Raw genomic sequence first — 22819 nt, 5'->3', positions numbered from 1 at the left:
GTTGTTGCTGCCTCAGTTCCCATGGGGACTTTTAGGCCTGTCCACGGTTATCTGAGACGTTTGCATTACATGAGGATAATTCCTCGATTTGTGTCTCTTCGCGACCTCCCATTATGCAACTTGACATCTGATATATCCTATTGTGGCCTGGGGCCCGGTGCTTCCTGTGACCTCCGAAGAGCAATGCCCGTGATGAACGGCGCAGCCATAAATGTGGGAGTACCTTCCTTGGCTACAGAGGATGCGTGCTGCTGCCCCTGCCGTGCGGAGCGAGGCGTGGAGTTTAGCGTGCTGTGGGTACACATTAACAGAGCTAGGATGGAGTTCTGCATTTGTTGTCAATGTCCAACTTTGAATTGCAATTTTACAAGCCATGTGCGGACACCTTAAAAATCATCACTTTGAGAATAATTCTTGTTGGCGCGCTGACGGTAATGGTTATCAATACTGCAACTTTAATTTATTTGCATTTCTTTTGTGTTTTAAAAAAACATTGGTAATCGTGTGTTATCTTTTGCGTTTTGCTTGCCACCGAGCCCAAAAGGAAAACAGTTGTGTACATTTCTTCTGCCCATCTTAATCCAGTACCGAATGGGTTAACGGTCCAGCGGCAGCGCTGGGGCTTTCTGTCATTTGTGGTTTCAGAGCAGGGGGTGGTGTTCCGCATCTGAGAGGGTTTAATGAATGCTGTCAGTGTCTGAGCGCTAATGGTCGGGGGATGTGGTGCTGGGTAATAGAAAGTGCAGTGGTTCAGCATAAGCTGATTGGCGTTTGCCGTGTTTTTGGGTGCTCCATTTTCATCATCCTTTGCTACTTGCTTAGCTTTTGATTGGGTTAAAGAATATTAGCGCGTGCGTGCCGAATGTGAATAGATAATTTTCCTTCCCGTACTCCCAGACCTGCTCGCTGCTGACAGGCGTAGCATGTGCTCGGTCTGCCGTGTCTCGATGCACAAACCCCCTTTTCTGTGTAGTGCTTTTTGCTCTGTTGCCTAGACGATAGCGTTCCTTCTCTGAGGATGTCTGGCTCGCGCAGGGAGTTTGATGTGAAGCAGATTTTGAAGAGCCGATGGCGATGGTTTGGTCACCAGGCGGCCCCTTCGTCCTCCGCAGGTGACGGCCACCAAGGAGACTTCTGGAGCCGGGGAACAACTGCTGGCCGAAAGTTCCTGGACCCCGGCAACCTGCCCCTACCTCTGGCTTCAATTGGTTACCGAAGGCAGCCAGACAGCCCGAATCCAACCCTCTGCTGCCCGATGGCGTCCCCCTCCGAAGTGCCCACCATTGAGTTTACCACAGAGGACTGTGAGGGTCCACGCTGGCTCGAGCCGCCGGAAGCCGACGAACGAGGAAGTGAGGAGGACGTGGAGTCTGACAGCAGTTCATGCAGGTGAGGGGGCTGCTCCAGAGTGCTTCGAAGCCCTTACGAAGGCGCTGCCCGTATACTTTTTCAATCACTGACTTCCAAGCCACATTGAGAGGTGGTCTTCCACATAAACATAATCACATCATATATATGTTAAGCAAGCGAACTAGATATGTTTTCGCTGTATCCACTCCATGCAAGGTCCAGTACTGCGAGTGCGGCATATCGCATGTGTGGGTGATTATTCAGTCTACAAACAGTCCAGATACATAGCTTGTAATTGTATGTGCGTATAATAGTTAACACCTATTTGAATGCTGGCTGTTCCCTTTGATTTAGGAGAGAACGGGTTATAGTTATTAATTTGACAGGAATTTTTTGGGGGGAAATAAGTGACATGTACTGGAATTCAGTGACTGCATTTTTATTCACCCTTAATGTGTAGATATTCACAACCAGGAGACCTTTTGTTTTCTTTTTTAGACGCCCGCTAACGGTTCTTTTTAGGCAGACCTTTGATTGTTTTCAGGGCTTACAAATGAACGCATCCATCCAAGTCCCTCACCAAGGGCGGCATGTGCACCAGGCAGACTGATGTGGTCTGTAGCCAAGGGATGTAACCTTGAAGGCGCAGCATGGGTCTACAGATGCCAATGAGCGTTTGAATGAATTAGTGTCGTTTTTAAGAGAATGTCTATCAAGAAGTGCTCGAGCCTGTACATGGGCGTTTGCGTGTGATGGTAAAAGCGATGTATCTTTTTCCTGTGTCACATAGAAGTGAGCGGTATCGACCTCTAGAAAGGATCACTGGCTGCCTAATGATGGGGAGACGGGGAAGATGTTCAAACCTCTGATTAATGTCTGACCATGAATGCCCTCTCCAGTACCACTAGCGTGGACTAGCTCTAGCTGAATAGGTATTCTATTCTATTCTACTCTGTTCTACTGTGCAGTTTATATGTAGCGCATGGCTACCAGAAGGCCTCCCAGTGCTGCCACAGATACCGTAAACATCCGGGGACTAAAAAGTTATTCCCTGAACAGCCAGGTCGTCAAGCCTTTGTGGAAAGGGAGTTCTTGCTCCAGAAGGCATAGTTTGAGAGGCAAAGAATTCCAGAGTTTGGACACCAAAAAGAATGTGGAACATCCACCCCAATGCGATCTCCGAATCCTGGGGACCTTGAGTAGATGGGCAGAGGCTGCTCTGAGAAGTCTTATGGGCACGTACAGGGAGGCTAATGACCGTAGCAAAAGGGGGGCGCTGCTGTTTATCGCCCTATGCATAATGCAAAGAGATTTAACTGAATCCTGCACTCTACCGGGAGCCAGTGGAGATCCTTGGGAGCCTTAGTAACTGAGTGATATTTAGGTGTAGCTATAAAAAGTCGAGCTGGTAACCTTTGCACCACATAGCAAGGTGACCCAAGGTATAGGGCATAGGGTATGGGCTTGACAGCAGGATTCGTGTGCAATCACTCTACTAACTGTAAGAGGGAGGAGCTTGAGTGTTTTCAGAATGCCATAGCAGCTGGCGGAAATTCTTTTAGCTTGGTATTACATTGTGAGATTGGGATGAAGCCACATCCCCAAGTTCTTTTTTGGGGCTTTAGGGGTCGGCAGCATGCTCAAACATTCTGGTAGGGGGTGCAGTACACTGCTGCATAGTGTATTGCCCAACACCTTAACTTCCGTCTTGTCCTTATTAAGTTTTAATTTACCGCCGGCCAACCAACTGGCTACTTCCGGGAGGCACGGAGTAAGAGATAGATGATTTGAAGTTTGGTCAGGAGAGATAGACATGACTAGCTGGGTGTCATCGGTGTGAGAAACAAATGACGATCCAAACAATTGCACAATGTTGGCAAGGGGGAGCAAATACAGATTAAAAAGGGTTGGACTTAGGGAGGAGCCCTCAGTGCTTCTTGTGCAGTAATCTTACAAACACATAGTCATTTGCGAAGCCGCACTCATGCAATACCCATGTGTGCCATTGAGTGCCTTTACGTGGCACTGCACACTCCGCAGATGGATGTTTTGTTTGTAAAAAAACCTTCGCTAACAGGGCAGTGATTGTGTTCTTTCAAGTCACTGTGATTAAAGTTCCTGAAATATAGAACCTCCTTCCTGCATTTGAGGACAAGTGAAATTATAATGCGTTTCTTCTTCCTTCTTCTTTGAGATCTATAGCGTAGAGCAGACGTTATATAAACAGAAGTTGACCTAGCATACTGGGCAGCTGCCACTGTAAACCCAGAAACGGTTTGTCTGTATTGGTTATGCTTTCTGAATACTCCCTGGTCATGAGCAAACTAGCCTACAGAGACATCTGGCAATCTCCTGGGACAATCTCCCATGGCCCTTGAGGTTCTTGTGCCTCTTTTTGTCCGTAAATAGGCTTGAGTGCGGGTCCCCAGCCTACTGTCTCTCTCCGTGAGTTGAGCATTCCTGACCACCAGCCCAACCTCAAAGACAGCATATTATTAGAGTCTTCTCATTATTCTATAAAAGGCTGTGGTGACCATCTCTATGTCTGCCAAATTCCCCTTGATGTCAAGTGGAATTATTCTTTGAGTGGCTGTTTGAGCCGAGGGTGATCATATATATTTTTTTCATAACAAATTTGATTGGGTTTTAGCAAATGGATGACTCTGTGTTGGTCACAAATTCTACATCGGATATGGAAAGTGTTGATCATATATTTAGTTGTCCATTATACCATTCAGTATTCTTTTATTATATGCCATATACTTTATACTATATATTATACCATCCTTTTTTTCCTCTAAGTGGTCTTTGACGCAGTTGATCATCAGAGGCACATTGATATCCTCCTGCAGGCATCTATTCTGCCTCTGACAGTTTATACATGGAAATGCTGAGAGTCAATATGAAAGAACCAGATAGTCTACCCAACAATATGCAGATGTCCCTCACCTAACCGCATGAAAATCACTGCCTTTATGGAAATCTTTCATCTCAAGTACTGCCTCTGATACGATAAAAACAAATTGATGTCCAAAAACGTCCTCAAGTTAAACACACTAGAATACTGGATTCTTCCTCGTTGCCAGAGAGCAACATCGGAAGTTCGATAGAAAATGGCTAAATGAACTATAATGAAATGTTTTTCTCCTTGCCTTGCCCAAGAAGCAAAATTCCTTTGCTACTGGATAGGCTCAAACCTTTCCATGAAACCACTCATCTAACACACAAACAAATCGGCAAGAGTGCCTCCTCTTTGGAAAAAGTCTGAAACCCTGCCTAAATCAAATACATTTGCATGCATTCATTTAAGCCATTATATATTTTTTAATTGACTATAACAGTGCTCTTCTGATTAGAGCCTCTAAAACACCCTAGTACCCACAAACATTTTTCCAGCGACCACATGTGCATCAGGATGTAAAAAAACTTGTCTTAATATGAGACCGCTGTTCTGAGAGAACTTTAGGGTTTATCCCACAGGTTAGAATTTAGTTAAAACTAGAGTGCCTCACTTTCAAACCACTCAAACTTCAAACCCAAATTACCTCCACTCCACTCTAAAAATATCCAGTGTTGATCAACTTTATAGCCAAAAAGGTTCTTCTGCTACACTCAAGATTTAAGTGCCATTCTGTTGTGACTAATGCCTTTTTGGTGTAGCTTCCTTCATGTGGAACTCGCACCCTGATAGCTCGAGGTGCCAGGAAAGTGTTGTTCCTTTCCGGAAAAAAATAAAAACTCTATTATAGAAAGCCTTCTTAATTCTGTAATCTCTTCTTGGCTCCTCCCATATCACCTTTTTTTTAATGCGTTTTTGCTTATTTTTGTCTTTCACCCACAGAATATTACCGTCATTCGGATTTCTTCTTCTGTAGCATCCTTTGAGAGGTCTTTTTACACATTTGTATCTATTACCTTGAAATTCTGAGTGTCCTTTTGGAGGCTTCCCATCCCGTTCCCTGCAGCTTTTTTCTTTCTTCAAACTGTAACGAATTCCGACTCCCCCTCTGCTGCACAGAGTCCAAAGGTTCTTGACGTCCGCGACAGTGGTGATGAGGTGATACTTGGAGAAGAAAGAAGATTCAGGAGGAATGAGAAAAGATGTAACCGACTCCAGAAAAAACATAAAAACCGCACCAGCCTTCCTATCCTACCAGTGCCATGATGCCAGCAGCCTGGAGCTCCAGCAAACAGTGCTGCAGAGTCCTGTGCATGATGTGCTCGTGCTACACCTAGAAAGTGCAGTTGCTGCAGTGACTGCTATGTTGTTAGGAGTCAGACAGTAGTCCATGAAAACCGCTGGTTGTCCAGGTCTGTATTGGACGAAAGCCCACAGCGCTGTGGCGTAAGGAGGCTGAGAGTAAAGCTGGAAGAAGCCAGCTTGTTGAAGAGTCAAGTGAAGCTGCCTCATGATGCGCAGTATCTTGAGCAGTAATGGTGCCTATGTAAGCTGCATTGCTTGCAAGAGTGCACACTGAGCATCATTTTAGCAGCACCCTAGGACACCTGGGCAGTACTCCAATATAATAAGACACTCCTCAAGTATTGAAAGTACCTTGGGCATGACGGCACTACCCTGGCAAACAGTAGGCAGTTCTCATGGCATTATATTACTTCACACAGACATTTTGACAGGCTTCTGGTGCGGGAACAATGGTAAACAGTATAGCTATTTTAAGGTGTATATCGCCTCTCTACCACTAACGCATTCTAGCAGTGTTTTTAACTGTTGTCCGGGTGGTTACAGGCCAGGCCAGTGCATGCATGCATGTGTGGTTGGTTGGGTGAATAGAAGATTGAAAAGCTTAAATGGGTAGTCTTTAATGTTGTGAACGAGGCGCCTTTGAGTACACATAAGCTGTCTAGGGTTGCAAGTGACACCACAACTTTCTCTCTTTTTGTGTGGTTTGTCACTTGAAAACAGTGTTTATTCCGTACGACCCAGTACACATAAAACGTTATAGCAGGGCATTATGCCATAGCTAAGCATTATGTCATGGTACTAAGGGAAATGGAGGAAAGACTATTCCCCTGTCTACAATACCTATCTACAGTTCTGTGGCGTTCTAGCCCACTGTCATCTGTTACATCTGGGAGCGGGTATTTAGTAACTGGCTATACTCTACTCCTGTCAGAAAATCCTATCCACAGAGAGCTGAACGTTCCAAGATAACGGGAGAAACAAAGCAAAACGATTGCACCTTGCTTTTTCTGTGTTCTAAGTGTCCCTACCCCACCTTGAGCATGAGGCTACATGTGCCACCTGTTTATTGTTTTCCAAAGGAATAAGAGAGTGTGTTAAGGTCTCACGTACAAGTTTACTTGGCACAAACAGGTCTTCTTAATATAATTCTGTGTATCCCTGTACAGTCTAGTCTTTTAGCTTGCTTTAGGCTCTTTCGCGTTCGCTTCAGAGCATTGTCAATCAATCAATCGGGGGGGGGGGGGGGGGGGGGGGGGTTAAAGCGCGCCACTCTCCTGTGAGGTTCCCAAGGTGCTGGGGGGGGGGGGGGGGGTGTTGCAACTCCGGATCAGTCGAAGAGCCTGGTGTTCTGGCTCGAAGGTGTACAGAGTAGGGGAGTGTCTGAAGCTGACTGGGAGCTCGTTCCAGACTTTGGCTGCGGTGTATTAGAAGGCTCTTCCACCCGTTATGATTCTGCGAATGTGCGACGTTTCTGCCAGGGCGAAGTCGGCGGAGTGGGGGTTCCTTTTGGGTATGAGGCTCTTTCTTTGAGGTATTTGGGTCCGATGTTGTGGAGGGATTTGTAGGCGTGGGTGAGTAGTTTGAAGGCTACTCTCTTTTCGATTGGGAGCCAGTGGAGGTCTCGCAGATGATGGGTGATGTGCTCATGCCATGGGATGTCGAGAACGAGTCTGGCCGCAGTGTTCTGGATGGTCTGGAGTTTTCGTCACAGAGATTTGGTGATTGCAGCTTAGAGGGCGTTTCGGTAGTCCAGTCTGCTAGTTATGAGTGCGTGGGTGACGGTCTTTCTGGATTCAGGGGGGATCCATTTGAAGGTCTCGCGGAGAATGCCGAGGGTGTTGAAACAGGTGGAGGTGACGGCGTTGATCTGTTGAGTCATGGTGAGGGAGGAGTCAAGTATAATGCTGGGGTTCCGGGCGTGGTCCGTGGGGGATAGGGAGGTGCCGAGGGCCACCAGGAGTTGTCCCACGCAGAGGGGGAGGGTCCGAGGACTAGGACCTGGCAACTTGTTTGTGCAAGCTCACTTTGTCCAGAATCTGGTCACTTGCTTGAAGTGTTCCCAAAGGAGGGCTGCGTGTTGAATCTTAGTTCTTTTCCCTATATTCTACGTGTGCCTGCTCTGCCATGAGTATAATGCTTCATGGAATATTACTGTATCACTTGGAGTTTTAATCTGACGTTTACACCGGTTGGGATCTGAGGCTCAAGAGGGCAGTACCATGCTCTTGGTGGGGTATCCCGTGGATACACTGGGTCCTGCAATGGAACCTGTTGCTTTCTGAAGCGATTCTGTTGTGTTAATAGAGAGCTGCCTGTTCGTACAGAGCATGTACAAGGCATCACAGGCACTACAGAAACATTGGAATGTTGGCGCAGAGGGCCTGTAGTCACCATCTGCCAACCATGGTCTTTAGTAGACCTCCCAACATTAGTAGATGTATCTTCCTTCAGTGCTTTTCGACACTTTTATAATCTGCATAGTGCTCTAATATAATCATTATTAAACCACAATATACCATATTTATCAATCATCATTTTATTGAACAAGGCAATACAATGCTAGCCATCTTGTGAGGAGCCAATAAAATGTAGATGCCATTCTTGGTACAGGGTTTTGGTTACGTGGAAGCCAAAACAGGTATTGTGATGCGCAGAAAATACTGCAGATTAATGTTTGCCTAAATCGTGTGGTTATTGTCAAGATAAACATGCTAGGTTAGAACGTTAGGTCTCACCAGCGATATGGAAAACTCTATAAAAATATGTATATCCAATACAATGTGATACACCCAATGAAAAGTAATGCACAGTGGTAATGTAGGGCCATAGAAAAACAAACACTAAACGTGTTCTACATTAAGCTAAAACCATACACCATAGGTCCACTTCAACATTACTTTGAGCTCTTGGGATATATATCTTAAGGAACAAGCATTGTCAAAGGCTTTTAACTTGAAATGTAAGCCAGACCTATTGCCTTTACTAAAGCTTGTTACCGTTAGAGCTTTTCAAACATGAGGTGCTGTATACAGAAGTGTGTGATGTGCCTAGACTGTTACAGAAAACAGAATGTGATGCAGAGGTTAGGTAACGTAAATATGACCGTACTAACCAGCACGTTTTTACAGAATTACATTTTATTTATTTATACAGTTTTACAGAGCAATGTATTCAATTTGAACAACAATGAAAGAAAATAATTTCATAGAAAAAGATTTTAGAGGTCTTTAAGGGAACTGTGTATCTGTAGGGACGTGGGTGCAGGGGAGCAGCCGCGGCTGTTGCAGGTAAGAGCGGGGGGGGGGGGGGGGGGGGGCTGGGGGGCATTTCGAGAGACGACCATGAGGGAAATAATTTATTTAATTTCCCCTTGTGGCCGTCTCTCGAAATCCCCACCGCCTCACTCCTCTTACCTGCAGCTGCCGCTGCTGCAGGGGAGATGGGTGACAGATCTGCTGGAATTTGTGGTGCATACAGCAGTAGGCTAGAGAAGATCTGAGTACATGTTGTGTGTCCGGCATTGGCCAGTCTAAACGAACTGTGAGGAGGTAGTCTGGTGCACTTGGTAACTTACAGGACGTGGTGTGACAGGAGGTCGTCCGAGGTACCACAGATGAGTATTTGCTCAGCAAGTCAGCTTGCCAGCTGCATGCGGGACAGGTTAGTGGTCTAAGACCTTACTGTGCACTGTCCCTCTCCTGCACTGATGTTGGAGAGTTTTGCACCCCACACATACCTGCGAGACAGGTTCCTTGAAGAGGCGCATGGCTGAGATGTGGTGTTACAGAAGTTGTTTGATGATGGGGATGCCCATAATGAGCTAATTGCATCTGTAGCCTCCTCCTGTGCGCAAGGTACAGCTCATGAGTCCGGTCTTCTGGCTGACTTGCAGTCACTGGAACTACTGCCGTCATGACCCCTGGAAAGAACTGTCGGGCAGGTCCTAAAGAAGCAACTGTGGCAAGTTGGGGACCAAACCTGGCTCCCCACAAGCTTCGCTGCTTGCCCTGGGAGAAGGGTCATGTGAAACTCAACTGGTGCATGTCTGTTCTGGGGTGTAGCATGCTCTGCACATATGCTTCCCACATGCCCTGACAGGAGATGAGTGAAGATGGAGCTAACTTGCACCTGTTGCTGGGGAGAGGTGCCTACTGCAGATAGGAGTACAGGTAGAAGTGCTACTGGTGCTGCCTTGGAACACCATGCCTGAGACTACAGAGCTAGATATGCAAAGCCAGCCATTTCCATGTCCTTTTGTAAAGTGACACATTTTTACTCGTGGACATGGAAGAAAGACTGCAAGCCGTATGATAATGACCCTTCTGCTGCTGGTTCATGTGGCATGACGCATATTTTCACCCCTGTGCCTCACTGAAGGCCCATTGGTGCCTATTTAAACATATGAACTAAAAAATCATAAATATATGTCAACTAGAACAGTTCATATACCTACATATACCTACATCACAGTGTATGTGACCTTTTCTATTTTGGTGTAATGCAATACAACCTCTTAATGACACAACTTCTGCCCAATCAAATGTTTGTAGAGAGGACAATCCGCATAGGGGTGGTGCCTAAGCCCTACTCTTTGTTATGGTTTTGAATGCTCTCTTTGTGATTACATGAGGGCAGGCTTTGCTGTCAAGCAAAGTGTAAACAGATTGTTTTAGCATGTGGATGTAAAGATCAGCAATGTTACTGCTAGTTATTTCAAAATATAACTTTTAGCTTTAATTCGACTTTTATATTGATTTTTTTTTTTTTAAATAAACAGGTAGCAGAAGCACTCGCCTACCTACATCCACCAGCCGGCGAGGAAACAAATTATTAGGAATGTATAAATGGGAGATAATAGTAGATGGTCTGCAGAAGAAGAGGGGAAGTAAGGATAGCGTAATAGGGAGGAGGGCAATGAAAGGTAAGAACTGGATGCGCGTGCACACTAATATCAAAATGTCATTTTCAGCTGCCACTCCATTTAGGAGGATTACCCTGTATCCGACTTATCTATGGTAAGATGGAGTTCCCTTAGGTACATTGGGCAGGAAAGTTCCCCAAAGGTGCTGGATAAAAATGTCACAATGGAGGTTAGCTTCTAAAATACTGAGAAAGTCCTAAAGTTTTTTTTAACCAGTCATTGAGGGTAGGTATTTGGTGTCTGTGCCCCAGTTGGATAATAAGACTTGTTTGGCAACGAAAATTGCCAAAGTAATGACTCTTCCCCTCTTTGATCTCAAGTGGTGTGTCAGCATATTGGGGAGGCCTAAGAGAATATAACTGAGAAAACGGGGTATGTCAGTGTTAAACATCTGGTCAGTGTCCGGAACAACATCTGCCCAGTATCAGTGTAGTTTAGGGCAATGCCACAATAAATGAGACAGAGTTCCTGAAGTGTTGCACTGACGCCAGCAGTGATTGTCGTATCCCCTTTTCCACTTTGCAATGTGTGAGGGTGTGTAATACCAATAATGGGTGATCATAAGGGTTTCTCTACCAGAGACACTGCGGGCGGACGTGCGGGTTCGTTGCAAAATATCAAACCATTCTTTATCAGAAAACCTACGCTCACATTCCATTTCCCACTGTTCTCGTGCAGTAGAGGCCAACACACAAGAAACAATGTTTAGGAAGGCTTAAATGTCAGAAAGTAGACGTCGGTCATCCTTCCGAGAAAGGAGCCATCACTCAAAAGGGGTAAGTGGTCTGCTCGCATGGGAGCGCACCAGTGGATGAGTCACCCAATGGCGAATTGCGATGTAATGCCAGTATTTTGTCATCAGGCAACCCAAAATCCTTCTGCAGTTGTGAGAAATCTAGTAAGCCCTGGACGTCAAAGAGATCTCCAATACATTTGCAATTAGCTTCCTGCCTGCAGGAGAAAGGTGTGTCCTGCAATGCAGGGGGGAAATTCCCATTTCCTATAATGGGCTTGAGTGGGTAGATGGGGGTTAGGAGCTGCTTCGACACACTAAGTTTATCCCACAACCCAATTGTCGCCCGTACCACTGGAGAAATATACACCCCTGGCGGTTAGTGTCTCAGCGGAAGCCACAGTATTTTCCAAATATGTATACCTGTCACAGCCTGGTATAAAAAGCACCAATGTTTGTGTGGTCGGGCGCTGCCATTCCATTACCTTTCTAAATGAAGCCCTCTGAGACGTTGCTGCTTTTGCAAGATGTGGTGTGAAGGTTGAAGTGGCAACGTTTGTATGAGATACAAGAACTTGGGAAACGGAGACATTTTGATAGATGCTATCCGGCCAATCCATGAGATGGGACCCCATGCCAAGATTGAACCATAGAGCGAGCCGTCATTAATAGGGATTTATAATTATTTGTCACGGTCTTATCTGGTGTGGAGAAAAGCTGGATCCCAAAGTATGGAATTCCCTGTGACGCCCAAGATTAGGGATAAAAGCCACTATTTGGATTTGCTCTGCATGTGGAATATTTACGTTACGGGCCTGGATTTGCATGGATTCCCTCTGAATCCGTAGGCTTTACCAAACCGATCAAGCTCTTCCAAAAGCGGGGGCAATGATTCACGGGACTTAGTAATTGCTAGAAGCACTTCATCTGTGTACAATGCCACCTTGTGGCTTTGGCCTTCCATATAGACTCCCTCAACAAGGGGATGTCGTCGCAGTCGCTTTGCCAAGGGCACCGTGTACAGTGCAAATAGGAGCGGCGATGGGGGCGCCCTTTTAGTGTCCCTCTAGAGATAGGGAAGGGGCGGGATAGTAACCCATTAACTCTCCCAGATGCCACAGGTTCAGAGTAGCTAGATCATGTCCATTTGCGGAATTAAGTCCCAGACCTATAGCTTCCAGCACGGATTATAAGAAGAGCCAGTGTACCCGATCAAAAGCTTTCTCAGCGTCGATCGATAGAAGTAGAGAGGGGGCACGCAAACAGGTAGCCCTAGCAATAAGGTGAATCAGGCACTTGGCGTTATCACTGCAGCTGCGTTCCGGTATTAAGTCGGCCTGGCCCAGATCTATTAGTCCAGGCATATACTGTCCTAGTCGGGTGGCTAGGATGCCAGTAAAAAATCTTCGCATCTTCATTCAATAAAGAGATGGGATGGAATGAAGTGCAGAAATGAGGATCTTTCCCTTGTTTAGGCAAGACTATTATAATGGCTGGTTTCATAATGTCCGTGAGGGAGCCCCTGCTGCTAGGAGTTGTACACCTGGTCAGCACTGGGGCCAGTTGTGCAACAAATTGTTTATAAAAGGTGGCTGTGAACCCATCCTGACCAGTTTCCTTATCAAGTTTAAGTCTTCCTATAGCTCCCAGCACCTCCTGAGTGGTGATATCCTCATCTAAGAGGGAAGACTCCCTCTTTGGGAGTTTTGTTAGAGGTGTCTGCGCTAAGTATGATGCAATGTCTTCCAGGAAAACTGATTAGCCAGTGCATAACTCTCATCATGTCGCACCGCGTGTTTGGAGGAGTCAGTGATTTCAGAGATCCTCTGGCGGTGTGTCTGCACTTGTAAGCGATGAGCAAGGAGTCAGCCCGCTTTGTTACCCTCCGTGTAATATTTCTGTTTAGTGCGGAGCAAAGCGTGTTCCGCCACATCCATATCGAGTAACTTAAGTTGCTTCCTAGCTATTGTGAGCTGCCTACGCACCCTGAGCGAGCCTGTCTGCCTATGAGACTCCTCCAGTGCCATTACCTGAGCCTCTAGTGCAGAGAGCTTATTCTTGCGATCCTTATCAAGCTGTGCCACCACTGCTATGCATGCCCCTCTAACCACCGCCTTAAGTACGTCCCATAGTAGTGCCACTGGTGTATTGGGGTGTTGTGTATGTCAACATATCTCTGGATCACCCCCTTGATTTTGTTAACTGTGGGCTTGTAAGCTAAAAGTTCAGGTTTAAGGTGCCATAGTCGTGATTTTGGCCAGCTTATAGGCATGTGTAAGGTAATCGTGATTGTAGCATGGTCCGAGAGAGCCGCCACTCCGATATCTGTTTGATTCACTACAGGTAAGAAAGAGGTTGTAGCTGAAAAACAATCCATTCTAGAATAAGATTGGGGTGCTACAGAAATAAAGGAGAAAGCCCTCGTGGTATGATTCAAGGACCTCCACACATCCACTAGAGCCGCCTCTTCGAGCCACCGGAGGCCCGTGTTAAGTGCATCTGCCAGTCTGGACCACCCTTTGTATTGAGTAATCTAAGAGAACTGATGGGTACTGAGTTAAAATCCCCAACGATCAAGACATTAGTATCGGGAGAAGTTAGAACATTCCCAAGTGCCTTACGGATACGATTCTTGATTGTCATTGGTAGCATGCAGGCCCTCCACTGTAAAGTGATGTTGGTGGAGAGAAAAGGGCAAAGTTAGCATGCGGCCTGCAATCTCTGAGTTTACCTGAGAAACCTGTCCCTTAAAGTGTGTAGCCAGGAGAATCGCAACCCCTGCCTTCTTCCGCGGGCCTGAGGAGAAGTATTACAGATCCAACCATTTTGACTTCAATCGACAGCAATCCCTTCGGAAGATGTGCATCCCACATTGGGAAGTTTTTAATTGAGATAGCAATGCTAGCTGTTTGGCTGGGGCATTCTGGCCCCTGACATTGAGGCTGAGTACCCTAACCATTCATTTGGGAAGTAAAATTGGCCATGGTGGTCTGTCCCAGATGCGTTGCCCCCAGGAACTCGTGTATGTAGTGTAGTGGAGCATGGTGTGATGGCACACAGGGTAGCTGTGTATACTGTGTGTATCCAAGGAGACGAAGGGGGGGAATAAAACATGGATGAAAACAGCACCAACAGGTGAAGAGCAATATATCGTATACGCGCACTGCCTCACTTGAATCACCAATCAGTGAGGCGGCCACTCCTCCAATCAGGCTGCTACGGGGATACTATTTCTATCAGGCTGGCGCGAGCGCGCAGCGGACGCTTCCTCCTGAGGTTTGAACCGGGAGAGACGCGGTAGGGCTGCGAACCTGCAAATTGTTTAATCCTGGTTTTAATTACTGTTGTAATTCTCTGCTTTTACTGCTGGCATAGTGCACTTACTCTATCTCGCTGCATTAGTATTCCAGGATAGCGCTTGACCCGGGGAGTAGTGGACGCGCTCTGACCACGCGCACTGCCTCACCAATCAGTGAGGCGGCCATTCCTCCAATCAGACTGCTACGGGGATACTATTTCTATCAGGCTGGCGCGGGCGCGCCGAAGGGCAAAGTCATCAGAGTCCGGGTCGCATGCCGAAGGCGCGCCTAAGGCAAGCCTGTCTGCGCCCGTCCGCGGCCGCCCGGGGCTAGGGGCACGACACTCTGCCCAAATCATCTCTTACTCTACACTGGCATTATGTAGCTATCGAGCAAATTGGTCTTTTGATCCCTGTACTTTATACAGCTTATGTTCCAACGGCATCCTATCTCCCTGCGACGAGACACTTGAGCCTCCCTCACATTTGCTCAGGAAAGGCCGTTCGGCCAGCCTCACTAAAATTTTTATTCCTACCACGTCTTCCCTCAAAACGTGTTTGGACTTTTTTTACTTGAATACTCGCTCGCTACCCAAACACCAGCTAGAGATATTTCATTTTCTCGATTCCCATCGCCCCGATATACTTCTCCTCTCTGAAACCTGGCTTACGGATGACTCCCTACCCGACATTCTGGCCGCTATCCCTACGGGGTACTATTTACTTCATCACCAGCTCAGATTTACTGCTCTTACCCTTACTAGTATACCCTCTGTTGAGAGTCTTATTTTAAAATTCGAGTCTCCTCTTTTTCCTTTTGTGTGTGCCCTCTTTTATAGACCCCCCCCAAGCTATGCCCTCTTTTCCTAAACTGATTGGTGAGCTTCTCTCCCAATTAGTTATTAATAATGCGAAAACCATCATTTTGGGTGATTTTAACTATTGGCCTTCGGACCCTAAAGAAAGTTTGAGTTCACGAGAATTCACTAATCTCCTCACCGGGCTCAATTGTATCCAACATGTCCACACTGCTGCCCATATCAAGGGTCACATACTGGATCAGATATGGACCGCCAATCTGACTATTTCTTCTCCCTCTATATCCCCTTGTTCTTGGTCTGATCACCACCTTATTCATTTCTCTATGGATGACTCCTCTCCCCCTAAAACCCCGACTCTGGGTAAATCTTGGGCACGGAACTGGAACCGGGCGAATAAGGATGAGTTCCACTCCATACTCTCTGCCTCTATCCCTGCTGAAACGGACTGTCTCTATAAACAGACGGCCGCTATTAAATGCTGGCTTGACTCCGCCAGCAACATTGTTGCACCTCTCAAATTATCTACACTTAGGCGCCCTCATGACGCCCAACGTTGGTTCTCCAACGAATTAAAACTAAAGAAGTTGGCGCTCAGACAGGCGGAACGTAATTGGAGGCGTGACTACTCTCTGGATAAGAAAGGCACATACTCCAGGCTTCTAAATGACTACAAAAAATCTATCATTCAAGCTAAAATCACTTATTTCTCCCTGAAAATTACTAACGCTGCCTCTAAAGCCAAGAACATATTCGCCATTGTGGACGAACTGTCCTTACCTGATAGTTACAATCAAACCCCTCCCTACTCAACCACTCTGTGACGCCTTGAATGACTCTTTCCTACAAAAAATCATCACCATTAAAAGCAGCATTTCTCCATCTACTACCCCAGTGACCTCGATGACTTTGCCTCAAAATGTGCAAGTATTTACCCAAATTCCTCTGATCTCGAAGGAAGAATTTTTTGCACTTCTTAAGAAGGTTGGCTCTGGCTCCCCTACTGACCCATGTCCTTCCTATATTCTCCAAGAGGCATTCTCCATATGCCCCGACCCTCCTCTACCTCTCCTAAACAATTCTCTGAAACTGGGCTTAGTTCCAGACTCTTTTAAAACTGCTGTCGTTGTCCCTATTCTGAAAAAACCCAACGCTGACCCCTCCATTCTTGCCAATTACCGTCCCATCTCCCTTCTCCCGTATCTTAGTAAGATCTTAGAAGCCCATGTTACCAGTTGCCTTAGCTCTTTCATTGAATCTTCATCTTTTCTTGACCCCCAACAGGCTGGCTTCAGACCAGCCCATTCTACTGAGCTAGTTCTGCTTGCGGTCATGAATGAGCTAAGAAAGGGTGCTGATAACAATCTCTCTCAGGCCCTCATCCTTCTGGACCTTTCTGCTGCATTCGACACGGTCGATCACAATCTTTTGATCGACCGTGTCAGGGATGCTGGCATTCATGGAACAGCTTTACAATGGATTTCATCCTTTCTGGAAAACCGCTCTCAGGCTGTCCGTCTTGATACTTTCTCTGCTTAGAGGGTCAGCTTGACTTGCAGTGTACCCCAGGGCTCCTCTCTTTCTCCTCTTCTTTTTAATTCATATATGCTTCCACTGATCCGTTCTCTTCATTACTTTGAGGTGGCCACTTTCAACTACGCGGATGACCTCCAACTAGTGTTTAAAATCGACTCTTCCGCTACGTCTGTCTCTAGGTTCCAGGATAGTCTACACTTTATTAGTAACTGGATGAACGCCAGTCAACTTAAACTCAACCCAGACAAAACTGAGCTGGTTTTGACTGGCGGTACCTCCAATCCTTGGAACAATGGTTTTTGGCCCTCTACGTTGGGTAACCCTCCCTGCCCTTCTGACTCTGTGAAAAGCCTCGGAGTTATAATCAGCAAAGATCTGACTATGAAAGCTCAGATTAATGCTGTAGTCTCATCTTCTTTTTTCCATCTTAGAAGAATTCGAAAGATCTTGAGATTTTTTTTTTTTTTTTTAAAGAAACCTTTATTATACAATAAAATACATACAAGGGCCTACAACCACCAAGGCCGGCGGCTACAGAGCCCGAGGGCCTGCAATGCAACGCCACACAGTCAAATGAACCAGGCCGTGGCCATAGGCCGAGAGCAATAAAAAAAAAAACAGTTTTATTTTTTATTAAATACAAAACACACTCAAGGCAATGAGAGTCCGAAATAGCAGCGTGCGTTTCCCAGGACGGGGGACAACGGACAGTGTCTAAAGCAGTTCTTGAGATCATGAGATTTTTAACTACCGAAGCTCTCACCCTGGCACTCTTGGCTATAGTCATCTCTCGAATTGACTATGTCAATTCATTGTACGCCGGTATTCCAGCCTATCAGCTCTCTCGCTTACAACTGGTGCAAAACCAAGCAGCCAGACTCATTTTTCACCAGCCTAGATTCCAACATGTCAGCCCTCTACTGAAGACCCTTCATTGGCTCCCAGTAGCTCAGCGCTGTATTTTCAAAGTTGGCTGCATTACCTTTAAGGCCTTAGCAGGCTCTGGCCCTGTCTTTATTTCCTCCTTGATCTCCCGCTATATCCCCTCTCGTGCCCTTCGGTCCTCTCACTCCAATTTTCTTGTCACTCCCCCCTTCAAACGAAAAAAATTTGGTGGCCTTAGTTTTTCCTTTCTGGCTCCTCAGTTCTGGAATTCTTTACCCTCCCTCTTCCGTCTTGAAAATTCTCTCTCTAAGTTCAGAACATCGCTAAAAACGCTTCTATTTACACAAGCATACTCATAATCTCTGGTTCTCCCTCTCCTACCGTTTCTCCTCCCTTAGCACCAAGAAACCGTTTTGGTGTACGAGCGCTTTACAAAACTTTTTAACATAACATAACTTAGGGTCCATGTCGCTGGCGATCGTTCTCAAGAAATACCAAAGGAGGCATGGATACATGGGAGTCCTACCTAAAAGAGAAAGAGCATCCCTCACGCCTCGAGGGCAAAGTCATCAGAGTCCGGGTCGCATGCCCCCAAAACCAAGTGAGAGCGCCATCTGCAGGTCGGATCAAGGTGGCAGAGCAGTCACTGAACAGGATACATTGTCTATTGAGTGTCTACTGAAGAGGTAGATCACTGACTGTCCCTCACTCCACCACTGGGTCCGGCAATGTCTACCTTTGTATGAGTTGATGTAGCAGGGCGAACCGTTCTTTGAGGCTCTTCTTCGCCGATGGCTTGTTCATCTTTTTATGGCTCAGGGGCCTGGACTGGCATGCCGAGGGTATAGGCTGCTGTAGGTCCAATCCTTCCAGGTCAAGACCCAGGATCGTTGCCGCTTCATGGATTGTGCCAACCACATGTGTTTCTCCTCTCCAAGCAAAGGTGCGATGAAACAGATGTCCCCATTTGTAGCGAATCCCTTTTTCCCACATGAGGGAGGTTGCCGGCTTTAAGGCCCTGCGCTGCTGCAACATGATGAATGAAAGATCCTGATAGAGACAGATTTTTGTCCCTTCAAAAGTGGCATAGTTGAGTTCACGCACTGCATTCATGATCAGTTGCTTTTGTCAACAGCTGTGCAGGCATGTTAAGATATCTTGTGGGATCCCGGGAGCCACGAATGGACAACTAGCCCGGTGTATGCGGTCCAGGATTATCTCTTTGACAGCTAAGTCTGGGACAGTATGGTGGAACAACATTTGCACGTAGTCTTCCAGTTTGCATGCATCCACTTGCAGTGGGACCCCCTTAATTCGGATGTTGGACCTGTGGGACCTGTTCTCCAGGTAGGAATTAAGGTCTGCATTACGTTCTCGAAGCTCAAGGATCTGACTGAGATGGGGAGCCAGTTTCTTTGTCAGGTTCCGTACGCCTAGAAGAGGTTTAGGATAACCGTCACTTGATATACGAGAAACCCACATTTCGCACCAATAGTATGTCAGCCTATTTTTGTGGAATTTCCATTAAATTTCTCAAAATATCATGAGAAAATATACAGTTTCACACATCCCTCTACATTGTAGCTTGCACCATGTCAGCAGGGTGCTTTCAGAGCATAGTAAGGGCTGTGGCCTTGGAACGTTCAAAATGGGCTAGGACAATGACTCCAGGGAGTCCACGCTCTATTAGGGTGCATACAAAAATTTATAATTTGAGGCCCTACACTCGTGAACACGAATGCCTGCACCCCAGACACAACTATTAAATTCTGTTGACACATACTTTTTCAGCTTTACAGATGTTCTAGCCAACTGGATAACTCCCATGGGTACTTACACCCTGTGTCCTCTTGAGTGGTGATGTCACTGCCTAGCTTCCGGTTCCTTTGTTTCCTGCCCAGTCACCTCCTTCAGTGCACGGCAAGTCGGCCTCCATTAACCTAACTCCCATCACAATCATTGCCCACCCCACACTCTACCTCCTTCTTACAAACTGCTTTATCTTTCAACACACCTTCTCTAAACTCAGTAACATTCTCACTTCTCCTACTTGCAGTTCACCTTTACTACTTCCTTTAAATCCTACTCCTTTATCCAACTACAGATATTCTTTTCTAGATACCAATTCATCTTCCACTCATTCGTCTTACAGATCCGCTGCATCTCATTCTAATGCGTCCTTAAAGATTAATACCAAACTTGTGACACACCTTTTCAAAATCTAGTCTAACAATATTACATAACTTTTATGTATCCTTTTTTGCATATGAAGACAGATTTTCTTTCATATTCTCACTTTTTTGTTGGTCTGGTGTAAGCCAACACCTTTATATTTAAGCAATAGTTTTCAACTTGTCCAGCCCTCTCCCCAAATCTCAGTAATGGCAAAGGCATTTGTCCTAGTCATGAAGAGGTTAGCTAAACATGAACACTAACCTATCTGTAACTTATGTTCATTTGCTCTGGTTCTTTTTGTCTCTGACCTTGCCTGAATTTTAATGGATTCATAATGATATGTGTTTGTTCTCTGGCACCGTAATACCATGGCTGCACACAATACACCAGGGATTACCATCATTGTGGCAGGGACAGCCTTTTATCGTGAATTATCACAGTTGTTCCAGAGCCCGCTAGGGGTTGCTGCTATTGTCAGGGCCTGCATTTGACCAGGAATTACCACAATTGTCCCAGGGTAAACATTTTGCCAGGGATTGCCACCATTGTTCCTAGGTCAGCATTTTACCAGGAATTACCTCCATTGTGCTAGGGTCAACGCGTTGCCAGAAATTACTGCTATTCTGCCAGCATTTTGTCAGGATTTTCCATCATTGTGTCAGGACCAGCATGTAGCCAGGGATTACCACCCTTGTAGCAAAGTCAACAACTTGCCAGGGATTACCACAATTGTGCCACTACTTTTATATTGCCATGGAGTGTCCGCGTCATGCTATGGCCAAGATGTTGCAATAATGATCATATTTGCTAGGTCAAGAATTTCATAGTTGGCGGTAGTGGACCAAACATGCTCTACTCATCCACCCATATAGAGTCATGAGCATACACAAACTCGCAGATCTGCAGTTCCGCGCACATATCTAAACACACATGTGCATACACATGCTCACACACAGACACTAATACTTGTGCACAAATATAAATACAGAAATGTACTCACTCACAGACTGGCACACATGCACTCTCATAAACAGAGTGCAGAAACTTTTTTTTAGGTCGAACCTGCTGTCTTGTTTGCAAAGACATCTTGAGAACATTCTGAAAGCTTCCCTGGGAATGCATTCAACACACTGCTTATAATTGACTTTATGGTTTGTAACTCACATTTGCTTGCTTTCTATTTGCTGGTTTTATTTGTTTTAGGCTGTCCTGCATGTCTTTGCCCCTCCCATGTAGTATTGCCTGTTTACCGTTGCTTCTTGTATTCTTTCATGAGTGCTCGCTTTCTGTAAACAGGCCTTTACATTTTTTTCCCATCTTGTCACATTTGCTGTGAATTCAACAACAGAAGTCAAATGTCAGGCTCTGTCTTCTGAGGGAAACTGGTGTTAAGATTTCTTTCTAGGACTTAAAAGTTAAAGGTTTATGTGACAATCCTGCTGGGTACTCATTTGGGATAAATGCCTCCAGGATGTTTTATTTATAGCACACAACAAAATTTTAATGTCTGTAAATGAAGTGCAAATATTTAAGAATATATCAGAAATGTGAAAGCACAAATGAAGCTCTTTTTTTTATAATTCTGAAGTTTGGTTGAACCATATTTTGATATGATAAAAACAAATTAATACTCTTGGTGATGCCATTTTCACACACAATTGTTTGTGCACTTTATAGTTGTATCGGTAAAACTGTATGTCTGTTCAAATCTAATGCTCATTTCAATTTAAAATGTGTTGTCTGTAATGGCAGTGTGTTTCCAGACCATGCGTACTCCATTCTGCACAACTCCACACTACGACACTCCATTCTCCTCCACTCCACTCTATGCCAATCCACTCTGTCTCTGTCTGTCCACTCTGTCAGTCCAAGCTACGCCATTCCACTCTACTACACGCCACTCCACACGACGACACTCCTCTACAATCCACTTCACTCCACTTTACTTTACTCTACTACATTTTGCGCCACTCCACTCTTTGCCACTCCACTCTGTGGCATTCCACACCACTCTACTCAATGTCATTCCACTCCATGATACTCCACTCCACGACACTATGCCACTCCACGCCACTTCACTCTAAGCCAATCTACACCACTCCACTATGCGCCATTCTACTCTACTCCAGGCCACTCTACACCACTCCACTATGCGCACCGCCACGCCACACCACTCCACGCCACGCCACTCCACGCCACTCCATGCCACTCTACACCACGCCACTCTACGCCACGCCACTCTACGCCACGCCACTCTACGCCACGCCACTCTACGCCACGCCACTCTACGCCACGCCACTCTACGCCACGCCACTCTACGCCACGCCACTCTACGCCACGCCACTCTACGCCACGCCACTCTACGCCACGCCACTCTACGCCACTCCACTCTACGCCACTCCACTCTACGCCACTCCACTCTACGCCACTCCACTCTACGCCACTCCACTCTACGCCACTCCACTCTACGCCACTCCACTCTACGCCACTCCACTCTACGCCACTCCACTCTATGCCACTCCACGCCACTCCACTCTATGCCACTCCACTCTATGCCACTCCACTCTATGCCACTCCACTCTATGCCACTCCACTCTATGCCACTCCACTCTACGCCACGCCACTCTACGCCACGCCACTCTACGCCACGCCACTCTACGCCACTCTACGCCACCCCACTCCACTCTACGCCACTCCACTCTACGCCACTCCACTCCACTCTACGCCACTCCACTCCACTCTACGCCACTCCACTCTACGCCACTCCACTCTACGCCACTCCACTCTACGCCACTCCACTCTACGCCACTCCACTCTACGCCACTCCACGCCACTCCACTCTACGCCACTCCACTCTACGCCACTCCACTCTACGCCACTCCACTCTACGCCACTCCAC

The 22819-nt window shown here is 46.3% G+C and overlaps 1 protein-coding gene across 17 annotated transcripts in view; it reads left to right on the top strand.

Moving 5' to 3' along the window:
- The window catches only part of KLHL5 (kelch like family member 5), a 592018-nt gene that overhangs the window by 132363 nt on the left and 436836 nt on the right, over nt 1-22819 (top strand). For 2 of the 17 annotated variants that reach the window (XM_085642257.1, XM_085642256.1), the window contains exon 1: nt 744-1389. The exons of 14 other annotated variants lie outside the window; for them this stretch is intronic. In XM_085642257.1, coding sequence (XP_085498383.1) covers nt 1019-1389 — 371 coding nt within the window. In that variant the 5' untranslated portion in view covers nt 744-1018. Of the gene's footprint in view, nt 1-743; nt 1390-10380; nt 10476-22819 lie in introns of those variants that run through there. One more of the 17 variants, XM_085642272.1, reaches the window with a different exon arrangement.

The sequence above is a fragment of the Triturus cristatus genome, chromosome 2_2 (assembly GCF_964204655.1).
Source record: "Triturus cristatus chromosome 2_2, aTriCri1.1, whole genome shotgun sequence".
In the NCBI taxonomy this organism is placed as follows: Eukaryota; Metazoa; Chordata; class Amphibia; order Caudata; family Salamandridae; genus Triturus; species Triturus cristatus.
Note: the sequence above shows the minus strand (reverse complement) of the source record. Positions and strands in the feature narration are given on the sequence as shown.